This window comes from Budorcas taxicolor, chromosome 3 (genome assembly GCF_023091745.1).
Source record: "Budorcas taxicolor isolate Tak-1 chromosome 3, Takin1.1, whole genome shotgun sequence".
Lineage (NCBI taxonomy): Eukaryota > Metazoa > Chordata > Mammalia > Artiodactyla > Bovidae > Budorcas > Budorcas taxicolor.
Genome location: NC_068912.1, coordinates 93,825,585 through 93,850,691, shown reverse-complemented (window position 1 = coordinate 93,850,691; position 25,107 = coordinate 93,825,585). Strand labels below are relative to the sequence as shown.

The 25,107-nt window shown below is 44.3% G+C and overlaps 1 protein-coding gene across 1 annotated transcript in view; it reads left to right on the top strand.

Moving 5' to 3' along the window:
* Positions 1 to 2,026: 2,026 nt before the first annotated feature.
* The window catches only part of SHISAL2A (shisa like 2A), a 28,594-nt gene continuing 5,513 nt past the window's right edge, over positions 2,027 to 25,107 (top strand). The window contains 2 exon segments of the mRNA XM_052638252.1: positions 2,027 to 2,208; positions 15,896 to 16,035. Coding sequence (XP_052494212.1) covers positions 2,027 to 2,208; positions 15,896 to 16,035 — 322 coding nt within the window.

Sequence of the window (25,107 nt, the reverse complement as noted above, 5' to 3'; positions counted from 1 at the left end):
AGGAATTTTCTAGAGGATAAAACAATTCCTTCCAGCTTTCATATCTGACCTTACAGTGGCCCTTGAAGATACTACCCCTTCAAAACTCCTCCCTTCTCTTTCAGATGGTGATCCCTCTGTGGCCATGGTCCTTGCATTTCCCCTTTCCCTGCCCTGTCCTAGATCATCTGTCTGGCTCCCATTCTGTACTGTGTTTCTGGGCAGACCCAGATCTGATCTCTCTCATGGGGCCCAGTGCCCAGGTCAAGGGCATGGCACACCTCAGCATCTGAGGAGCTGGCCTGGGTGAAGAAACGGAACCTGAAGCACAGAGAGAAAAAAAGCGGAGAAGGAGTAGAGCTACGGCTTGAGATGCCCTGATGCCCATTATTTATCCCATTCACACTGAAAGCAAGAGACAGAGGAACTGCGGACTCCCAAGGCATCACACCAGCTATCTCCTACTCTCCCCACTGCTGCAAGAAATCAGGAGAGCTAAAGATTTTGTAATCATGTGCGAGTCCCTGCTCATCAGAACAATGGGAGGTGTCAGATTCAGTGGCTTTCAAACCTTTTTGACCTGACTCAAAATGAGAAATCCTTTTTACATTGTGATCTGGACCACAGTACATACAGACATATGTAACTGAAACATTTTATGAAAGAATACTTAGCTTTGCTATTTGCACTCTACTTTTTCTATTCCATTAATTTTTTTTCTTAATGCTAGCTGTAACTCATCCACTGATTACATGATTCACAGGTTCTTTTCAGCCTAAGCACTCTGTGATGACTGAATAGGAATTATTGACAACTAAAGCCCAACAGTCCCTAGTCCTGGTTCAGTGTAACTGGGCCAAAATGTGCACCTTAACTTAGAGCCTGGGTCTCCCCAGTGTACCCTGACCGGACAGACAGACAATCTGCAAAGGCTTCCTACAGCTCCTTCAGACTGTAGGAAGGAGCTTTTTCTGACTCTAATAAGAACACTAACCTTGTGATCTGGAAAAGTTATGTGAGAATGGTCAGGCCTATTGGCTTTGCTCCTGGGTAGGTGGAGTTACCATCTGAACATCCACTAGCCCCCTTATCCTAGGCCAGTGTGGGAAAGAGAGAGTGTGAACATGTCAGTGCATGAGCTAGCTGCTCAGGGAAAGGAAGTTGCAGGCAGGGAAGCCAAAGGATGACAACATGTAAAAGTCACTGAAAAAGAGGCGCTGTGGGAACGCCAGAAAGATCAAGGGCTTGGGAACAAGAAAGACCCAGGTTAAAATCCCATGGGCTTAAGAGCTCAGGAAAATGACTCTCATCTGACCCTTAGCTCTCATTTATAAAACAAGTTTGAAAATCCCTGGTTCTCTGGGTTGTTGTGAAGGTTAAGTGAGATCGTGTATTACTCATACCTGTACTGACCCTACTGTGGGGTCGATGACAGGTCCCTCGTCCGTGTCCTACACTAGCCTGGAACTGCCCCGGGATTCCCAGTGACCCTCACAGTGCGTACCTAGCACAATGGCTGATGCTCAGCACAGATGTGGAATCCAAGCCGGTGACTTCTATTTCACCACCCTGGACATGGGCTGTCTCTCTGAGCACCCAGCGCCCGAGTGCGTCCACCGGGAACGGAGTGGGGCCGGTGGGAGCCCCGGGCCCAGAAGAGCGGCGACTCCCTCCTCCCGGCTCTGCGAGTCGCCCCCCGCCCCGCGCTCGGGCGCGATCCCCCGCCCGCCTTCCCGCCCCACTCCACTCCCGCGGCTCCTCGGCCCTCCTCCTTCCTTCCTCTCTCTCGCTCCTCAGTCCCTCCTCTTGGCAAGACCTGTGCGCGCGCCCGATTGCCTCCCTCGATCTTCTCTAGAGTCTTGGGGGCTCTGGGTGTCTCACCGCTCCGTCTGCGCCCATCTGTGTGCCTCTCCGTCTCTGTATCAGTCTCTGTCTGCTTATCTCTGCCTCTCTGTGTGTCTCTTTCTCGGGCTCCTTGCTGTCTCCTCCGTCAGTCCATCAGTCCATCTGGGGACCCGGGGTGGCGGCGGGCCGCGCGCGGGTCGCGATGAGCGGCGCCTGCACGAGCTACGTGAGCGCCGAGCAGGAGGTGGTGCGTGGCTTCAGCTGCCCGCGGCCGGGGGGCGAGGCGGCCGCGGTCTTCTGCTGCGGCTTCCGCGACCACAAGTACTGCTGCGACGACCCGCACAGCTTCTTCCCCTACGAGCACAGCTACATGTGGTGGCTCAGGTACCGGCCCTGGCCCTCACCCCACCTAGTACCCCGCGCCCGTCCTAGCCACCTTGCGCCATCTTCGGCCCAACCGCGTGCTAAACCCTCAGTCCTCATCCAAGTGCGCACTCCAAAGTCAACACCGACCCCCACCCCGCCTTTACCCCCTCAGGCTCTCACCAGCCCAGATCCCCCCTGCAGCCGCTTCTCCGCTCCATTCCCCCACTTTAACTCAACCGTTATTCAGATCCATCCTTGAACCTTACCCCAACTCCACCCTGGCAAAGCTTCATTTCATCCCCACTCCGAATGTCCTCATCCACCACCCTCAACCCAAATTACATAACAACCCCCACCCTAACAGCAAACTCCCATCCTGCACCATTCACAGGATAACTCCTCCTTTATCTGTGGGCCCAGCAGGGTCCCCTTCCTGATATCATCACCAGCCTCATCCCTGACCTTACCCACTCCCCAGTACTGATCCAAGCCCTTACTCTATCAGAAGCCCTGATCTCCTCCTTCACCCTCCCTGCAACCCCACCTCAGCTCTCCTTCCCCACCCTGACTCCTGACATTATCTAGACCTCACTCACAAGCCTTAATACCTCATCAGATGCTATTCCCCAACTCAACCCAAGTCTCAGCCCAGCCTCAGTCCGCTCATATTTAGTCATTCTTTCAGCCACCCTTGCCTGTGAACTTACATGTCAGGTCCTGTGGTGAGTTCTGAGTGAAGGCAGATGACCAGAGATTCAGAGTTGCCTTCAAGTTCATCATTAAACAATGACATAGTGCCACAGCAGAAGCCAGATCAGTGTATTTGTGGGGAACCCCCATCCACAGGACCCCAGTCTCCTCACTTGTTCAGAGAAGGAGATGATAAGGCCAGTGCTGACATTCCTGGTACCTAAGTGTGGAGCTGAGAGGGCAATAGATAAAAGATCTCAGTCTCTCCAGGTCTCCAAAGGCCTCACCCAGAAAACAGGACTTGATCCTGAGTCTGCTCTGGAAAACAGGCATCAGCAAAAATGGGGTGGGCCGTCTCTGGAGACACTGATCTTCCTGTCCCTGGAGATATGTGACTGGAGGCTGCATGCCCTCTGGGGGTGAAAGGACAGCCTGCCTCAAACCGTCTCGAGCCACTGTCTTTTCATTTATCAGATGGGGATGATGATGCTGACTAGGGCAAGGGCCAAATGAGATCAAGATCAAGGTAAAATCAGCTTGGCATATGCCACTAACAATTACAGATATCATTGCTTTTTCTAGACAGCTCGGTTTGTAATTTCAAAGGATTTTTAGATGGCCAGGTTTTCAAATCCTGCACATTTGGCAGCTGTCGCCTGCAGAATTATATTCATATATTCTCTGTTCATCCATATTTTTGTTTGTTGATTATAGCTTTTTCTTTGTGCCAGGTGTTATGCTAGGCACAGTTCAGTTGTGAAGTCGTGTCCAGGTCTTTGCGACCTCATGGACTACAACACGCCAGGCTTCCCTGTCCTTCACTATCTCCCCGAGTGTGTCCTTCACTATCTCCCTCAGGTCCACTGAGTTGAAGATGCCATCTAACTATCTCATCCTCTGTCACCCCCTTCTCCTCCTTCCCTAGTCTTTCCCAGCATCAGTATCTTTTCCAATGAGCTGGCTTTTCACATCAGGTGGCCAAAGTATTGGAGTTTCAGCTTCAGCATCAGTCCTTCCAATGAATATTCAGGGTTGATTTCCTCTAGGATTGACAAGTTTGATTTCCTTGCTGTCCAAGGAACTCTCAAGTGTCTTCTCCAACACCACAGTTCAAAAGCATCAGTTCTTTGGTGCTCAGCCTTCTTTATAGTCCAACTCTCACATCCATACATGACTACTGGAAAAACCATCAGTTCAGTTCAGTTCAGTCGTTCAGTTGTGTCTGACTCTTTGCGACCCCATGGACTGCAGTATGCCAGGCTTCCCTGTCCATCACCAACTCCCAGAGTTTACTCAAACTCATGTCCATTGAGTTGGTGATGCCATTCAACCATCTCATCCTCTGTCGTCCCCTTCTCCTCCTGCCTTCAATCTTTCCCAACATCAGGGTCTTTTCCAACGAGTCAGTTCTTCAGATCCAGTGGCCAAAGTACTGGAGTCTCAGCTTCAGCATCAGTCCTTCCAATGAATATTCAGGACTGATTTCCTTTAGGATGGACTGGTTGGATCTCCTTGCAGTCCAAGGGACTCTCAAGAGTCTTCTCCAACACCACAGTTCAAAAGCATCAATTCTTTGGCACTCAGCTTTCTTTATAGTCCAACTCTCATATCCATACATGACTACTGGAAAAACCATAGCTTTGACTATATAGACCTTTGTTGGCAAAGTGATGTCTCTGCTTTTTAGTATGCTGTCTAGATTTGTCATAGCTTTCCTTCCAAAGAACAAGCGTCTTTTAATTTCATGCCTGCAGTCACCATCAGCAGTGATTTTGGAGCCTAAGAAAATAAAATCTGTCACTGTTTCCGCTTTTCCCCCAACTGGTTGCCATAAAGTGAAGGGACCAGATGCCATGATCTTAGGTTTTTGAATGTTGAGTTTTAAGCCAGGTTTTTCACTCCCCTCTTTCACCTTCATCAGGAGGCTCTTTAGTTTCTCTTCACTTTCTGCCATTAGGATGGTGTCATATCTCAGGTTATTGATATTTCTTCCAGCAATCTTAATTCCAGCTTGTGATTCATCCAGCCTGGCATTTTGCATGATGTACTCTGCATATAAATTAAATAAGCAGGGTGACGATATACAGCCTTGAGGTACTCCTTTCCCAATTTTGAACCAGTCTGTTGTTCCATGTCCAGTTGTAACTATTGCTTCTTGACCCACATACAGGTTTCTCAAGAGACAGTGATCTGTTTCTCCCATCTCTTGAAGAATTTCCCACAGTTTGTTGTGATCTACACAGTCAAAGGATTCAGTGTAGTCAATGAAGCAGATGTTTTTCTGGAATTCTCTTGCTTTCTCTATGATCCAGTGGATGTTGGCAATTTGATCTTTGGTTTCTCTGCCTTTTCTAAATCCAGCTTTTACATCTGGAAGTTCTCAGTTCATGTACTGCTAAAGCCTAGCTTGAAAGATTTTGACCACTACCTTGCTAGCAAGTGAAATGAGTACAATTATATGGTAGTTTGAACATTTTTTGGCATTGCCCTTCTTTGAGATTGGAATTAAAATTGACCTTTTCCAGTCCTGTGGCCACTGCTGAGTTTTCCAAATGTGCTGACATATTGAGTGCAGCACTTTCACAGCATCATCATTTAGGATTTGATATATCTCATCTCGAATTCCATCACCTCCACTAGCTTTGTTCATAGTGATGCTTCCTAAGGCCCACTTAACTTCACACTTCAGGATGTCTGGCTCTATGTGAGTGATCACATCATTGTGGTTATCCTAGTCACTAAGATCTTTTCTATATAGTTCTGTGTATTCTTGCCACCGCTTCTTAATCTCTTCTGCTTCTGTTAAGTCCTTGCCATTTCTGTGCTCTATTGAGCCCATCTTTGCATGAAACTTTCCCTTTCTCCAGTTTTCATGAAGAAATCGCTAGTCTTTCCCATTCTGTTGTTTTCCTCTCTTCCTTTTCATTATTCACATAAGAAGGCTTTCTTATCTCTCCTTGCAGTTCTCTGGAACTCCGTATTTAGTTGGGTATATCTTTCCCTTTCTCCTTTGCCTTTTGCTTCTCTTCTTTTCTCAGCTATTGTAAGGCCTGCTCAGACAACCACTTTGCCTTCTGTAGGTTTTCAGGCACTCTGTCTACCAGATCTAATGCCTTGAATCTATTCATTTCCATACTGTATAATTATAAGGGATTTGGTTTAGGTCATACCTGAATGACCTAGTAGTTTTCCTTATTTTCTTCAATTTAAGTCTGAAATTTGCCATAAGAGTCTGATGATCTGAGCCACAGTCAGCTCCAGGTCTTGTTTTTGCTGACTGTATAGAGCTTCTCCACCTTTGACTACAAAGAATATAATCTATCTGATTTCAGTATTGACTATCTGGTGATGTCCATATGCAGAGTTGTCTCTTGTGTTGTTGGAAGAGGGTGTTTGCTATGACCAGTGTGTTCTCTTGACAATACTCTGTTAGACTTTACCTTGCTTCATTTTTGTTCTCCAAGGCCAAACTTGCCTGTTACTCCAGGTATCTGTTGGCTTCCTACTTTTGCATTCCAACCCCGATGATGAAAAGGACTTTTTGTGTGTGTGTTAGTTCCAGAGGTCTTGTAGGTCTTCGTAGAACTATTCAGCTTCTTCGGCATCAGTGGTTGGAGCATAGACTTGGATTACTATGGTGTCGAATGGTTTGCCTTGAAAACAAACTGAGCTCATTCTGTCTTTTTTGAGATTGCACCCAAGTACTTCATTTAAGACTCTTTTGTTGACTATGAGAGATACTCCATTTCCTCTAAGAGATTCTTGCCCACAGTAGTAAATATGATGGTCATCTGAATTAAATTCGTCCATTTCCATCCATTTTAGTCCACTGATTACTAAAATGTCAATATTCACTCTTGCCATCTCCTGTTTGACCACATCAAATTTACTTTGATTCATGGACCTAACATTCCAGGTTCCTTTGCAATACTGTTCTTTACAGCAGAGGACTTTACTTTCACCACCAGACATAACCACATCGACATCCATGAAACGGACTGTCATGATGGACAGTTCTGAAAAAATGTGGTCCACTGAAGGAAAGTATGGCAAACGACTCCAGCATTCTTTCCTGGAGAACCCCATGAACAGTATGAAAAGGCAAAGAGATATGACACCAGAAGATGAGCGCTCAAGGTCAGTAGGTGACTAGTACGCTGCTGGGGAAGAGTGGAGAAATAGCTCCAGAAAGAGAGCTGGGCCAAAGTGGGAACAGTGCTCACTTGTGCATGTGTCTGGTGGTGAAAGAACAGTACTTCACACCACTTTAGGGCTAGCTGCTTTCACACGTTCACAGCCCTGCCACTTCTGCTCTCCATTGTACAGGTGAGGAAACTCGTAAGAGGTTAAGTTACTATTGTAGATTACTTCAGTGAGAAGAAGTATCAGAGCTAGGATGAAAACTCAGGGCTGTCTGGTCCCAAGCCCTGGCTTGACCTGCTCCATGAATGTCTAAGGCTCAATGACTCTCATAAACCTGCTCAGATCATGAACTCCTTATTGCCAAATTCATGCTTAAATTGAAGAAAGTGGAGAAAACCGCTAGACCATTCAAGTATGACCTAAATCATATCCCTTATGATTATACAGTGGAAGTGAGAAATAGATTTAAGGGACTAGATCTGATAGACAGAGGGCCTGAAGAACTATGGACAGAGGTTCATGACATTGTACAGGAGACAGGGATCAAGACCATCCCCAAGAAAAAGAAATGCAAAAAAGCAAAATGGCTGTCTGAGGAGGCCTTACAAATAGCTGTGAAAAGAAGTGAAAAGCAAAGGAGGAAAGGAAAGATATACCCATTTGAATGCAGAGTTCCAAAGAATAGCAAGGAGAGATAAGAAAGCCTTCCTCAGTGATCAATGCAAAGAAATAGAGGAAAAACAATAGAATAGGAAAGACTAGAGATCTCTTCAAGAAAATAAGAGATACCAAGGGAACATTTCATGCAAAGATGGGCTCGATAAAGGACAGAAATGGTATGGACCTAACAGAAGCAGAAGATATTAAGAAAGGTGGCAAGAATACACAGAAGAACTATACAAAAAAGATCTTCACAACACAGATAATCATGATGGTGTGATCACTCACTTAGAGCCAGGCATCCTGGAATGTGAAATCATGTGGGCCTTAGGAAGTATCACTATGAATAAAGGAATAAAGCTAGTGTAGGTGATGGAATTCCAGTTGAACTATTTCAAATCCTGAGAGATGATGCTGTGAAAGTGCTGCACTCAATATACCAGCACATTTGGAAAACTCAGCAGTGGCCACAGGACTGGAAAAGGTCAGTTTTCATTCCTATCCCAAAGAAAGGCAATGCCAAAAAATGCTCAAACTACCCCACAATTGCACTCATCTCACACGCTAGTAAAGTCATGCTCAAAATTCTCCAAGCCAGGCTTCAGCAATACGTGAACCATGAACTTCTAGATGTTCAAACTGGCTTTAGAAAAGGCAGAGGAACCAGAGATCAAACTGCCAACATCTGATGGATCATGGAAAAAGCAAGAGAGTTCCAGAAAAACATCTATTTCTGCTTTATTGGCTATGCCAAAGCCTTTGACTGTGTGGATCACAACAAACTGTGGGAAATTCTGAAAGAGATGGGAATACCAGACCACCTCACCTGCCTCCTGAGAAACCTGTATGCAGGTCAGGAAGCAACAGTTAGAACTGGACAGGGAACAACAGACTGGTTCCAAATAGGAAAAGGAGTACGTCAAGGCTGTGTATTGTTACCCTGCTTATTTAACTTCTATGCAGAGTACATCATGAGAAATGCTGGGCTAGATGAAGCACAAGCTGGAATCAAGATTGCCGGGAGAAATATCAATAACTTCAGATATATAGATGACACCACCTTTATGGCAGAAAGTGAAGAAGAACTAAAGAGCCTCTTGATGGAAGTGAAAGAGGAGAGTGAAAAAGTTGGCTTAAAGCTCAACATTCAGAAAACGAAGATCATGGCATCCGGTTCCATCACTTCATAGCAAATAGATGGGGAAACAGTGGAAACAGTCGCTGACTTTATTTTCCTAGGCTCCAAAATCACTGCAGATGGTGACTGCAGCCATGAAATTAAAAGATGCTTACTCCTTGGAAGGAAAGTTATGACCAACCTAGACAGCATATTAAAAAGCAGAGACATTACTTTGCCAACAAAGGTCTATCTAGTCAAGGCTATGATTTTTCCAGTGATCATGTATGGATGTAAGAGTTGGATTATAAAGAAAGCTGAGCGCCAAAGAATTGATGCTTTTGAACTGTGGTGTTGGAGAAGACTCTTGAGAGTCTCTTGGACTGCAAGGAGATCCACCCAGTACACCCTAAAGGAGATCAGTCCTGGGTGTTCATTGGAGGGACTGATGTTGAAGCTGAAACTCCTATATTTTGGCCACCTGATGTGAAGAGCTGACTCATTGGAAAAGACCCTGATGTTGGGAAAGATTGAAGGCAGGAGGAGAAGGGGACGACAGAGGATGAGATGGTTAGATGGCATCACCAACTCAATGGACATGAGTTTGAGTAAACTCCAGGAGCTGATGATGGACAGGGTGGCCCGGCGTGCTGTGGTTCGTAGGGTCACAAAGAGTTGGACACGACTGAGCAACTGAACTGAACTGAACCTGGTCTACTCAGATCACTTCAAAAGTCACTGGCTGACTCTGCTGTCTTCTGGGCACTGCTGTGGCACTTGGGGATACAGAAATGAATAAACCCCTCAGCACCCAGTCAGAATCCCATTGCACTCCTACCACCCGATTCCCCATATACCCCTTGTGGTTCCTCTCCTTGCCTTGAACCCTCTTGAGGCATGGAGTGCCTTAGTGGCTCAGACAGTGAGGTTGAAGGTTGCATGAAGTGAGCTATGAGGTCACGTTGCACATCAGTGTGCTTCAAAGTTTATGACCCCAAGGGCAGCCTGCAGGGCTGACTTTTCCTGAGTGCATGGTAAGTCACTTCAGTCGTTTCTGACTTTTTGTGACTCTATATCCTACAGCCAGCCAGGCTCCTCTGTCTGTGGGATTCTCCAGGTAAGAATACTGCAGTGGGTTGCCACGCCCTTCTCCAAGGGATCTTCCCAACTCAGGGATCAAACCCATGTTTTCTGTGGCTCCTACACTGCAGGTGGATTCTTTTACCACTGATCCACAAGGGAAGCCCCCTAGGCTTGGCTAGAACATGGTTCATAAACATCACAGACAATTTCAAAGTAGAGAAGGGAAACTGGGGTCCTCAGGACATTTAGGTGATCAGTGTACTCCAGACCCTGAAATAACCCTTCTGGCATGTTCCTGTCGAGCCCCACCATTGCAGGGTGGAGACCTTGTTTTGCTCTGGACTCCATTTGGCCCTTTTCATGAAAGCTGGCCTTTAAAAAATTTTCAGGTAAACTGTTTCCTTGGATAGTGATAAAGGAGAATTGCTGTTTTAAAAGCATGTCTCAGGAAATGAAGATTCCCTGTGGGGAAGCAGCTGGTGTTATCACGTGTCCCGTAGACTTTCCAAACACCCATTATCAGTAGTTTCCTTTTTTGATTAAGATGTGAGCCCAAGGGCTGCAGCCTTGCTGAAGGGCAGAACTGGCATTCAGGCACTGTAGATACATTATCTCATTTAATCCGTATGGACACCTGGTGAGATAGTGACTTTTATGAATGAAGGAAAATGAATATCAAAAGGTGAAGGAGTTTTTAGCTTATATGTGAGAGAGCCAGGATTCAGACTTAGAACTGCCTGACTCAAAAACCTTAACAAATGTCAGATCACCCCTCCAGTTCTTTCCCAGAAGTCACAGTGAGTTACCTATCTTTCAGAGTTGTAGGTCTGTGAAATTCTAGAAGGCTAGTGGCTCTTCAGGCCAGTTACCCATCATTAGCAAGAATCTTTAACTTCATTGAAAGGTGGATTGATCCAGGTCTTGTGCAAACCTGTCTGATAATAAAACCCTCATCACCTCTTGAAGCAGTACATTCACCATGGGACAACTCTGATCATTTGAAGTTCGTTTTTTGAACTTATATTTTTTTGGTCACATCGTATGTTATATGAGATCTCCTTTCCTTGACCAGGGATTGAACCCAGACAATGACAGCAAAAGCCCAGAATCCTAACCATTAGACCACCAGGGAACTCCTTGGAGTTCATCTTATACTAAGGACAGATTTTGCCCCCTTGGACCCTCCCCTGTTGTTCCCAGCTCTGTCCTTGAAGCTGGTTCCCCTGTCCCCTGGAAGACGTTCAGTGCAGTGCCTACTACCTGACTGTCTGCTGATCTAGAATGCATCCCCCCAACTCTCTCACCCACTCCTCAAAGGATCCTACTTTTACTGGCTTTTTCCAGCCAAGTACTCATAGATGTCCCTTGTAAAGGGTGTGGTCCCAACCTGAACACGAATCTTCCAGATCAGTCAATCAGTTCAGTCGCTCAGTTGTGTCTGATTCTTTGTGACCCCAGGGACTGCAGCACACCAGACTGTGTCTATCACCAGCTCCCAGAGTTTACTCAAACTCGTGTCCATTGAGTCGGTGATGCCATCCAGCCATCTCATCCTCTGTTATCCCCTTCTCCCACCTTCAATCTTTCCCAGCATCAGGGTCTTTTCCAATGAGTCAGTTCTTCGCATCCAGTGGCCAAAGTATTGGAGTTTCAACTTCAGCATCAGTCCTTCCAATGAATATTCAGGACTGATTTCCTTTAGGATGGACTAGTTTGATCTCCTTGCAGTCCAAGGGATTCTCAAGAGTCTTCTCCAACACCACAGTTCAAAAGCATCAATTCTTTGGCATTCAGCTTTCTTTCTAATCCAACTCTCACATCCATACATGCTACTGGAAAAACCATAGCTTTGACTAGATGGACCTTTGTTGGCAAAGTAATTGCTCTGCTTTTTAATAAGCTGTCTAGGTTTGTCATAGCTTTTCTTCCAAGGAGCAAGCGTCTTTTAATTTTATGGCTGTAGTCACCATCTGCAGTGATTTTAGAACCAAAAAAAATAAAGTCTGTCACTGTTTCCACTGTTTCCCCATTTATTTGCCATGAAGGATGGGACCAGATGCCATGATTTTAGTTTTCTGAATGTTGAGTTTTAAGCCAACTTTTTCACTCTCCTCTTTCACTTTCATCAAGAGGCTTTTTAGCTCCTCTTCACTTTCTGCCATAAGGGTGGTGTCCTCTGCATATCTGAGGTTATTGATATTTCGCCCAGCAGTCTTGATTCCAGCTTGTGCTTCATCAAGTCCAGCATTTCTCATGATGTACTCTGCATAGAAGTTAAATAAGCAGGGTGACAATATACAGCCTTGACGTACTCCTTTCCCAATTTGGAACCAGTCTGTTGTTCCGTGACCAGTTCTTACTGTTGCTTCCTGACCTGTGTACAGATTTCTCAGGAAGCAGGTAAGATGGTCTGGTATTCTCATCTCTTTCAGAATTTTCCAAACAGGGTGTAATTCTCTTTAAGAATTTCTTTGTTGTGATCCACACAGTCAAAGGCTTTGGCATAGCCAATAAAGCAGAAATAGATGTTTTTCTGGAACTCTCTTGCTTTTTTGATGATCCAACAGATGTTGGCAGTTTGATCTCTGGTTCCTCTGCCATTTCTAAATCCAGTTAACGTCTGGAAGTTCACAGTTCACGTGCTGTTGAAGCCTGGCTTGGAGAATTTTGAGCATTACTTTGCTAGTATGTGAAATGAGTGCAATTGTGGGGTAGTTTGAGCATTCTTTGGCATTGCCTTTCTTTGGGATTGGAATGAAAACTGACCTTTTCCAGTCCTGTGGCCACTGCTGAGTTTTCCAAATGTGCTGACATATTGAGTGCAGCACTTTCACAGCATCATCTTTTAGGATTTGGAATAGCTCAACTGGAATTCCATCACCCCCACTAGCTTTGTTTGTAGTGATGCTTCCTCAGGCCCACTTGACTTTGCGTTCCAGGATATCTGTCTTTAGGTGAGTGATCACACCATCATGATTATCTGTGTTGTGAAGATCTTTTTTGTATAGTTCTTCTGTGTATTGCCACCTCTTCTTAATATCATCTGCTTCTGTTAGGTCCATACCATTTCTGTCCTTTATCGAGCCCATCTTTGCATGAATTGTTCCCTTGGTATCTCTAATTTTCTTGAAGAGATCTCTAGTCTTTCCCATTCTATTGTTTTCCTCTATTTCTTTGTAGCGATCACTGAGGAAAACTTTCTTATCTCTCCTTGCTATTCTTTGGAACTCTGAATTGAAATGGGTATATCTTTCCTTTGCTCCTTTGCCTTTTGCTTCTCTTCTTTTCATAGCTGTTTGTAAGGCCTCCTGAGACAACCATTTTGCCTTTTTGCATTTCTTTTTCTTGGGGATGGTTTTGATCACTGCCTCCTATACAATGTCACGAACCTCCATCCATAGTTTTTCAGGCACTCTGTCTATCAGATCTAATCCTTTGGGTCTATTTGTCACTTCCACTGTATAGTTGTAAGGGATTTGATTTAGGTCACACATGAATGGTTTAGTGGTTTTCCCTGCTTTCTTCAATTGAAGTCCAAATTTGCCAATAAGGAGTTCATGATCTGAGCCACAGATAACAGCCTTATAAACAGTGAATAGATCTAAAGAAAGGGAATAATATTTAATTAAAATACAAAACTAAAAAGTATTAAATGAATACTAAACAACTACAGAGTACTACATGCTCAGTGTGGGAAAAAAAGAGGAAGGCCAGGAGAAACAGAAAAGAAAAGCAATCATGGGAGATACCCCGTGTCTTAGCTTGGATTCTAGAAGACTGGGAAACAAAAGCTCTTAAGGCAAGCAGTTTACATGACAAACGATCCTAGAAAATATTGGTACAGGGTGGGGAAGTGAGATGGGAGAGGGAAGGAGCTAATGATGGTGTGCCACCAAGCAAGTCACCACCAAGGGCCACCAGCGTTTAAACTGCTATCCTGTGCCAGCCACTGTGGTTAGAAGATGCGTCTCAGAGTCATCCCAGCTGAGGGCCAGGAAGCTGGGTATTTACATATCAGTTTCTTTTAGTCATTGGCTGTATGCTGCAGGGAGAAGGGAGGCATCCATTTTCCTATACGTTTCACCTGTTCAGTGTGCAGAGATTCTTCTGGGCCCAAGAAAGCTTTCAGACAAAGAGATACATATGCTGGCATTGAAACCTTGGCCAGAATATTCCAGACTTTTAAGATCCAGTGGGACACGGACAGGTCATCCACAGCCTGTGCTATACCCAGAGACAGCCCATTAACATTTACTGTATTTCCATCCAACCTCACCTTGTTATGTTATATATGTACATGTTATATTTATGTATTTAAGTTAGGGCTACACTATATATTTAGTAGTGGGTCCTGCCTTTTTCACTTCACATTAACTCATCAGAATTTATCCTTGATCTTAAATTTTATTTGAAAACATGTTTTTAATGACTCTATACTATTCCATTGTAGGGATAACCAATAATTTATTTAGCCCTGGGAAAGCAGACTCTCCAAAGCTCTAAGGTATTTCTGTTTACTGGAAGATAACCATCAGCTAGCTGGGAATGACATCCAGCAGAAATGGCAAAGGCAGGAATCTGAGGCTGGGGTCAGAGTTGGGCTAGGGAAGGCAGAAAAGCTGCAGAAGGAGTCATAGGCAAAAGGGGCACACAGCCAAGCCTGGTCCTACCACTGGGAGAACACCCCACAGTGTCTGACACAAATTAGGTACTAAATAGCCATTGCTAAGTGCATACTATGTGCTAGGGCTCGTGCAAGGGGAGAACAGAGCCAGTTAAACGTAGCCTCAGTATGCCTACAAAGAACGCATGGGGAATATGTTGAACTACTATGTGCTAAGAATATTATAGATATCATTCACGCTCACTACCACTTGAAAGGTGCTGTGTTTTGATCATTCTCACTTTCTAGGCAAAGAAGCTGAGACTCAACAGGCTTAATAATTTCATCAAGATGTCATATCAAGTTAGTTACAGATCTGGGTCCTAAATTTACCAGGTGGATCTGTGAGAGTTCCAAAGCTCTTTGCTCTTTCCCTACCACACAGACTCCCTGACCAAGCGGAAGGAGTGCTAATGACCCCGAGTAAGGTGTTCTAGGTGGGTAGGCCTGGCCTGGGAGAAGAAAAGAAAGAGAAAGGGGACCAAGGAAAGCATTGAGGAGGAGACATTGAGATGGGCCTTCAAGGACAGGTAAAATTCCGATGTGGGGAGATGATGGGAGGGATCACATGAAACAGAAAGACGGTGGCTCCCTGAACAAGCCAGAAGGTAGTAGTCTGGAGACCAGATGACCAGGGCCTGACTTGGTGCAGAGGCAATGAGGTTGAGGGGTGAGGGACCAGCAGCAGGAAAGGGGTTCTAGATGTGGAGTCCACACTGCCGTGATGACCCACTAGAGACTGGGTCAGAAATTACCTTGAGGATGGAAGGACAGTTGATATTAAATTGAGGCTTGCTATGTGTCTTGATTTTTAAGAAATGGCAGTATGGGGAGGGCTCTTTAAAATCATCTTTAGGGACTTTTCTGGTGGTCCAGTGGCTAAGACTCTGCCCTCCCAATGCAGGGGGCTGGGTTTGCTCCTTGGTTGGGGAACCAGATCCCTCATGCCACAGTTAAGAGTTCACATGCCGTAACTAAGACATGGAGCAGCCCAATGAAGTATACAGAAATAAAAAATAATTACTGAAAAAGATCATCTCTCGCTTCTTGGGGTGGCAACAGGTTGAGGAAAGGAGAGAAGAAAGGGAACACAAACTCAGTCTCAACTACATGATGGCACTGTATATGTATATGGATAAAGCCACATCAAGTTATGTACGTGGTGAGGACTTGCCACATAGCTGATGCTCTTTCCCAGGCTTAGGCCCCAAAAGTCTGTTTAAGGGAAGCAGAGACAGAACAAAAGTTAAGGCTGGCTGATTCCTATAACACCTACAACATTTCTCCTGTAACATGCTGCCTTTTAAGTCCTTTCCTGACACTGCTTCCTTGTGGTTTTCTGTCCCCAGTATTGGTGCTCTTGTGGGCCTGTCCATAGCAGCAGTGGTCCTCCTGGCCTTCATTATCACTGCCTGTGTGCTTTGTTACCTGTTCATCAGCTCAAAACCCCACACAAAGTTGGACCCAGGCTTAAACTTACAGACTACAGGTAAGAAAGAGGCCACGTGATTTCCTTGTATTCAGCAGGCTAGCACCTTTTCAGAGGGGAGATATTTGGAAATGATGTTTGGACTATTTGCCTCATGTGTGTTTCTGGAATATATTAAGAAGCACCAGCACATTTTGCAGGAGGTTCTGATATGAACATTTCCATCACAAACTCTTCATGTGCTCATTGATAATCAAAATAATTCTATATTTGTTACAGGGAGATATTACTAAACATCCTGCAATATAGAGGACAGCACCCTACAGTAGAGTTATCTGACTCAGAACTTCCCTGGTGGTTCAGCAGTTAAGACTCTGTGCTTCCAGGGCAGGGGACACAGATTCTATCTTGGGTTAAGGAAGGTCTCACAGGCTGCATAACAAGGTCTAAAAAAAAAAAAAAGGTTATCTGACCCAGAATGTCAATATTGTTGATGTTGAGAAACCTTAGAATAGAAAAAGACTCCAGAAAGAGACTAATTAAAATATAGTAACATGAATAAAATGTTTAATTTTTTAAATAAGAGAAATATTAGCAAATTTGCCTCCAACAGATGCAAATAACACAAAAGAGACTATGTATAAAATTTAAAAAACAAGTGGTGGACTGCAAAGATACTGTAAATACAGATGCATAGTCAACCCTTTTTATTTGCAGATTCCATATTGGTGAATTTGTCTACTTGCTAGAATTAATTTGTAACTTCAAAAATCAATACTTTCAGTGTTTTTAAGGTCATTTGCAGACGTGGATGTGCACAGAGCAAAAAAACTTTGAGCTGCCCTGTTACACTGAGGTTGCCCAGCTGAGGCTGCACAAGGCCAAGCTTGCCTTTTTGTTTCAGCTCTCATACTATGAACAAGTGTCCTTTTCATGGTATATTTAGTGTCACATTTTTGCATTTTTTGTGTTTTTATTGGCAATTTCACTGTTGAAAATGGCCCCCAAATATAACGTTGAAGTGCTATCTAGTATTCAACATAAAAAGGCTGTCATGTGCCTAATGGAAAAAATACATGTGTTCAATACACATGAGTTAAATGTTATCAATTAGTAATATATATTAAATAAGGTATCTTTAAGCAGAAACATACATAAAGCAAAGTTATATATTGATTGGTTGACAAAAATGTGACCAGAGGCTCACAGGAACCTAAATTTGTATTTCCCTAAGGAGCAATTGATTCAGTATTTGCTAATTCAGTGTTAATGGTAACTTAATAGAACAAAATAACAGTGACTAATGGGCTTCCCTGGTGGCTCAGCTGGTAAAGAATCCGCCTGCAATGCCGGAGACCTGGGTTCAATCCATGGGTTGGGAAGATCCCCTGGAGAAGGGAACAGCCACCCACTCCAGAATTCTGGCCTGGAGAATTCCATGGACTGTATAGGCCATGGGGTTGCAAAGAGCTGGACATGACTGAGAAACTTTCACTTTCACTTTCCTCGTGGCTCAGTGGTAAAGAATCTGCCTGCCAAGCAGGAAATGCAGGTTTGATCCCTGGCTTGGGAACATCCCCTGGAGAAGGAAGTGGCAACCCTCTACAGTATTCTTGCCTGGGAAATCCATGGACAGAGGAGCCTGGCAGGCATTCTTCCCTGGGAAATCCATGGACAGAGGAGCCTGGCAGGCTATAGTCCATGGGGTTGCAAACACTTGGACACGACTTAGTGACTGAGCATGCATGCACAATAAATAATGAGAATCAACTGTATATAAAATAGAGACAAGATTGATATCCAGGATATATAAGTGTACCTTTAAACACATGAGAAAAACATAATCCACCAAAAAATACAAATGCCCAACACACATAAAAAGATACTCTACCTTACTAATAATCAGGAAAATGCAATTTAAGAATGCTATACCTTTTCAAAGAATGATTTAAAAAACAATTACATTGGCAAAAATTAAAAATGGATCCCACTGATAGTGAGAAGGTTACATGGGGGAATGGGTAATCTCATATACCACTGGTAAGGGTAAATTGGCAAAACCACTTGTAGAGCATTTTGGCACTATCCATTTAAACTGAAAATGTATATAGCCTATTCATGATTCCACCTCTAATTATCTGCCTTAGAGACAGTTGCACTAGGCGAGGACTTGTCAAGGTGGATACCATGACAATTTGTCACACTGGAAATAAACTAAATGTTCATCAACATAGGAGGAATGAAAAATAATACTGTCATTAAAAGGAATGCATTAACTCTAAATAGGCAATTTCATTTGCTCCTTGCTGGGGTCCAGCCTCAGCAGAGTCCAGGGATACCCTCAGGATGAACGGCGTCGGCGAACGAGTGAATGACACGGGGAGACCAAGCTTTGGTGAGCGAGGCCCGTAACTTTATTTTCAAAAAGAGCTTTTATACCCTGACTTGTACATAGAGGAAAATGAAAGATGCAAAGTCATGCAGAATCAGCTCAAACATTTCAGCAGTTTTGCCCTTATCGAAACCAGGATTTTTTCTGCATACCTTTCCCATAAACAGGGGTCTTATGTTGTGTACATTATCTTCTGGCCTTGGAGGCCTGTTGACATTTTATGACCCCTTTTTGATAAAGGTTGATCAACCAGAAAACTTGTTTTCCCTTGAAGTGTTTTTTCTTTATACCTCTAATCTGTGTGAGCCTCAGAAAGTACTAAACAGAGTTACATTCTCATGGAGCAAAGGTGCACTGGGTTACAAAAAAGAACTTATTAGCTCAAAGGTCTGATGTGGTTAATACCAAGGCTGCTACTTGTTTTTCTTACATTCCAACTATATTAACTAATGCACTCCCAGGCACACAATGGATAAGGGATATGGGAACTTGGCAGCAAGCATTGGCTCAACAATGAAACCCTTCACCAGTATTATTTTAATAAAACTTTTTCATCCCTTGAAGGGCTCTATATTTTTAGAATGCTTAGGCTTCCCGTGTCATGGTTTGTGAACAATCATATGCGTAGTTGCAAGAGTCTGGATAAAGCTGCCAAGCAAGCTAGAATGCTAACAGTGGGGTTTGAATTGAAATTCTCCTTTCATGCCCAGGAGACTTATCAGCTAGAGCCCTAAGTTGATTTTCTCCAGAGAAAGGTGGTCGGGGATAGCCCCCTGTTAACGTCAGAAGAGTTGGTGAAAGGCATCATATAATAGACAATAGACAGATTTTGGTTTGGGGCAGATGCTCGAGCAGGTCCAGGGAGTCCCTCGAGTCCTGATCTGCCTTGCCTGTCAGGTCTCCTCCGCATGACCTTGTCATGGGTAGGATCTCCCATGCTGGCTCCCGGCAGCTCCTCATAATAACCAGGCAGTGTATGGATCTTATTAAAATCTATTTTACAGATGTGGAGACTAAGGCCCACATACCTAGTGAGTGAATGATAGAGCCAACTCCATCTCCACCTTCCTTCCTCTCCTTATCCCTGTGCTGAGGAAGGGAAGTCCCTACTTGATGCCAGACACTGTTTGAAACTGTACATGCCCTATCTTGTCTAATTTTCCAAACTACCCCAGTGAGGTAGGTATTATTATCGCCCATCTTACAGATGTGAAAACATTGTTTCAAAGAGGTCAGATGACTTGCCCACAGGGGTCACAGTTTGTAAATTGCAGAGCTGTAATTCAAATGTGTGTGTTTTTCTGCCTCCGAAGTCCTATTCTTTCTACCTCACCAGACCAGGTGTGTAGGGTGCTTGTACCCTGCTCCACTCATCTCCCCCCATCCTATCACCTGCAGCCTTTCTAAATCAATGAAACACAGCTCACCTGGCAGTCCTGTGAATGAAGACCACCCTCCTGCTTTTCACTGCTCAGCCACTGGCTAGATTTTTTGCTTATTCAATCACCAGGGTTTGATACAACTTGTGTTCTTGCTTTTTGCTTCTTATTTTTAAAATGGAAAATGCACTTCCTGTTTATTAAGTAACAGTTTTCAGCTCTCTCTGTCTTTTGCCTAAACTCAGCTCTTAGTTCCTTCCTTTCTTCTTCATGGAGTGCTGTCCTCTCCTTCCTCTGAACCCGCAGCATCAACCCAACATTTGGGCTGATCAAACCCAGCATCAGCGTTTACAGCGTTTACCTTACACTCATCAGAGCTTTCCACCTTACACAGACTTTCATCTGTTTTTGTCTCCTTCTACAGTAGGACCTGTAGAGAGAGCGTGTGTGCATGCATGTGTGCTAAGTTGCTTCAGTCATGTCCAACTGTGCGACCCTATGGGCTGTAGCCTGCCAGGCTCCTCTGTCCGACATGGCATTCTCCAGGCAAGAATACTGTTGCCACGCCCTCCTCCAGGGGATCTTCCCGACCCTGAGATTGAACCTGAGTCTCTCATGTCTCTTGTGCTCACAGGCAGGTTCTTCACCACTAGCGCCACCTGGGAAGCCCATAGAGAGATCATTAGCCCCATTTTACAGAGGAAATCAGAGCCTTGGCCCAAGTCTACACAGCTAGTGGGCTTGTGATGTGGGGATGACAACCCCGATTTCCCTACTCTAAAACCCACAATCATTACACACTGTACCTTGGGTGCTAATCTCTGAGCCTGGGGGCGAGGGTGGGGTGGGGAGTTCCTTGACAGGAGCGGAGTGAAAATAGAACAGTTTCTGAAGATAGGCTCCTTTTGCTTCCCAGGTATTCTCTACTGTCCCGTCAACCCCATCCCACCCATCCCTCAAACTTGGGATGCAATGAAGACCATAGCTCTGTCATTCTTGTACTTTGTGAGGAACTAGCTTGATCAGAGACTGACCAAGCACCTACTTTTGTGCTAGGCACTATGCCAAGGACTTTAAACACATTATCCCATTTAACCTGTTCAGCTACTTTAGGTTATTATCAACTCTATTTTACAGATGGGGTGAGTGAGGTAAGTATTCTAACCTAGGTACCTTTAATAAGAGATAAAAAATGGGAGGTGGGGGGACTCATCCTCCTCTGAAAAATGTTGGTGGGGATATCATTAATCAATCATTTTCACTAACTCATCTCTCACCTCTCTCATTCATTGCTGGTTTGAATACAGTTAACAACCACCTCAGAGAACTACTGGGCATTAATTGGCTTGTGGCTCTGATGCTCAGTCGTGTCTGACTCTTTGCCACCCCATGAACTGTAGCACACCAGGCTCTTCTGTCCATGAAATTCCCCCAGGCAAGAATACTGAAGTGGGTTGCCATTTCCTACTCGAGAGGATGTTCTCGACCCAGGTATTGAACCTATACCTGGGTCTCCTGGATCTCTTGCATTGGCAGGTGAAGTCTTTACCGCTAGCACCACCTGGGAAGTCCCTCTAACTCTTAGGGCTCCTGGGAATCGAGCCTGATGTTCTCAGTTTATCAATGGGTTGCTGAGGCCCAGAAAGTGACAGTGATATGCCCAAGGTCACCCAGCCAATTGGCCAATACTTTGCTTCCAGAGCCAAAGATCTTTTCCTATAGTAGGCCCTCTGACCTTCCAGGAAGTGTTGCACTTCCTCAGAGCCCACTGCTTTTTACTTAACCACACTTGGGGAGGTGGTACCTATGACCCAAACAAGCCTCAGCGATGAGTCAGTCTTGCCTGCTGCCTGCTAAGTCATTTCAGTTGTGTCTGACTCTGTGCGAACCTATAGACGGCAGCCCACCAGGCTCCCCTGTCCCTGGGATTCTCCAGGCAAGAATACTGGAGTGGGTTGCCATTTCCTTCTCCCATGCATGAAAGTGAAAAGTGAAAGTGAAGTCGCTCAGTCGTGTCCGACCCTCAGCAACCCCATGGTCTGCAGCCTTCCAGGCTCCTCTATCCATGGGATTTTCCAGGCAAGAGTACTGGAGTGGAGTGCCATTGCCTTCTCCAAGTCAGTCTTGACTTATCTCCAATCAGGGAGAAAATCTGAGAACTCCTTTCCTGATGGTCACCACAGGCTAAGACCCCAGGCAATGGGGGGACTGGCCAAAAGGTCCCTGAAAAAAGATGGGAAAGCACAACCCTGCTGGGATGTCAGAGAACCTGGCTCTGATTCTGGCTTTGTTACTCTCACTGTGTGGCCTTAGGCGAGTCACTTCTCCCTGGACCTTAATTTACTCTGTAAAATGTGTACAATAATACCCACTAAGAAAGCAATAAAACTAGAGATGATGCTTACATTGGAGCTCGGTTTCTAATACATGGTGGCTTTTAAAAGTGAGTAACCCTCATTTTTATTATTGTTAGGCATTTAGATTTTTACACGTTAGTCGCCTCAGACTGTGATGTGTCAAAGATAGGAATCATGTCTTAAATGCCTTTGAATCCCCAGCACCTAGCAGATTTCCTAACCTATACTAAGGGTAGACTTGCTCTGTGGAAAGAGCCCAAGCTTCAGAATCAAGCAGAATTGAAAGTGTATCCTGGATCCAGTACTAATAGCTGTATCAATGGTAACCTTCTCTGTGTTTGTCTATAACATGAAATAATAACATTCACCTCAGAGAATCGTTAGAAAAATTGAATAAGATGATTGTGCCAGCGTGTTTTAGCCAAACATGAATCTTCTTATTGTAACTTGAAAATTGAATCTTTTATATGTGCCTGTAGGCATCCTCCTCTCCTCTTGGCTAGCACCTTTATAAGATGTTTCTCCTTCCCCCAGGCTTCAGGCACCACTGAGGGACTTTAATAACTTTCTTTATATATCAGCCAGAGGAAGAGGCAGAAATAGTGTACTCAAGAGTTGGACCACTCCCTATTTTGCTGGTTTCCCTGGAAGGGGATTGAAGAGTTGTGGATTTGAAGACCCTGGGATACTCATGTGAGGGAATCCATGGCATCTGGGAAGGAGAATCATGTTAAAAAAAAAAAAAAAAAGGCATATTGGGCCCACAAGTTCAGTGTGAACCTGCATTTTGATGTATCTGCCAAAAAAAACATGAGTGAAATCTCAGGTCATGTTAACAGAATTATAGAGTCTAGAAGCAAGAGAATGATGGTCCTTCTCTACCCCCAGTTGAATTAGAACATATCGGCCATCACATCTACTCCATGGGTTCACAACTTTGGGTTCCAAATATATCACTCAAGGGTCCCCAGATATAGCAAAGAGGATTCTTGAGCAATTTCCAGTATTTCAAAGGTTTCACTGGGACGAAGTTTTGTTGTGAGCTAGAAGTGTATTAGGCTAAGGAGGGTAATTAGCATGGGCTCTTTCCTGTTAATCAGAACTCTTTGATTAACAGAAAATGGTCATGGGGCGTGAGGAGGCTAGTACCTAATAAAGGCAGTCCATTAAAGAGACAGAATTCTTTACAATTTGGAATTCAAGGGAAAACAAATAGAAAAATGAGGCCAGCCCTACTTTCCACCCCATTTGATAGAATAGTAACTGAGATCCAAAGATGAGAAGGGGTTAGCCCAAGGTAGTGTAATAATTTGATATCAGGATGAGGATTTAAGCCACGGTTTTATAACTCCTAAAAGCCCGAGGATTCCTCCCAACCCTTGACTGCCTGCGGCTCAGAGCCCCACAATTTAAGAAGAACCTTGACTTATCAGTCAGAAGGTGATCAGAGGTGAGTGACCAGCTTGGTCTGAGAACCAGATTATGTGCATATGGGCTGAAGAGCTGGGGACATTTGGCCTTGAGCAAAGTAGGCTCAGGGCTCACATCCCAGGACTCCAGGCCTCTGCAAGGCTGTCCTGGGGCATGAGGAAGAGATATTTTATGAGACATCAGAGAACAGAGTTGAATCAGTGGGAGAAGCCATAGGGAGGCAGATGTTGATTCAAAAAAGCTAGGTCTTTCTTAGACTAAGACCTGAAATTCTTTCGTAAAGTGCACTCTGAAAGCTACATGAGGGCTATATTTGATTCACCAATTTGTAACTCTCCATTTAAAAAGCACCCCCAAGCCTGGAAGATAACCAGGAAAAGGCTAAATGTGGGATTCATTGAAGGAGATTCTTGAATTGAATAGAAAATTGAACTAAATCCTTGTGCCAAATGGAATGCCTTAAAATGCAAGCTTAAATAACAAAAAATCCCCAAGAATCTACAAAACACACAGAGAGAGACACAGTAAACAACCTCCTAAACCTAATAAGTGCACTTAGCAAGGTCATAGTACATAAGGTCAGAACCAAATATCAATGGTATTTATATATGTATCAGCGACGAACAACTAGAGACTAAAATTTTAAATATAGGGACTTCCCTGGAGGTCCACTGGTTAAGAATCTGCCTGCCAATCCAGGGAACAACAGGAGTTCAATTGCTGCTCTGGGAAGATTCCACATTCCTCGAGGCACCTGAGCTCTAATGCCATAGCCACTGAGCCTCTTCCCCAAAGCCTATGTTCCACAAGAGAAGGCACACTGCAACAAGAGAGTAGCTCTCACTTGCCACAGCTAGAGAAGGGGTGCGTGCAGCAACAAAGACCCAGTGCAGCCAAATAAATAAATGTTTTCTAAAAAGACAGACCTTTAAAAAATAAAATAAAATATCATCTATAGTCACTCTAAAAAATGAAATAATGAGGTATAAAGCTAACAAACATGTATAGGATCTATACAATAAAAACTACAAAATGCTAGTGAAGGAAATCAAAGAAGGCCTGAATAAATGGCCTGAGATACACTATGTCAGGGGCTTCCCTGGTGGCTCTGGGGTAAAGAATCTGCCTGCCAATGCAGGAGACACAGGTTTGATACCTGGGTCAGGAAGACCCTCTGAAGGAGGAAATGGCAACCCACTGCAGCATTCTTGCCTGGAGAATTCCACGGACAGAGAAACCTGGCGGGCTACAGTCCACAGGGTTGCAAAGAGTCAGACATGACTGAGCCAAACACATACACACACACACACACACACACACACACAATGTCATAAATTGGAAGACTCAACATAGTAAAGATTAAAAACCACAGCAGCTCTTTGGTATATATAGACAAACTGATTCTAAAATTTATATGGAAAGACAAAGGAGATAGAGTAGCTAAAATAATATTGAAAGAGATAAAGTTGGAGGAAATCACCCTACTTGATTTTAAGACACTATTGAGCAACAGTAGTGACGACAGTGTGGTACTGGCGGAGGGACAGACACCTAGATCAAGATAAAACTGATT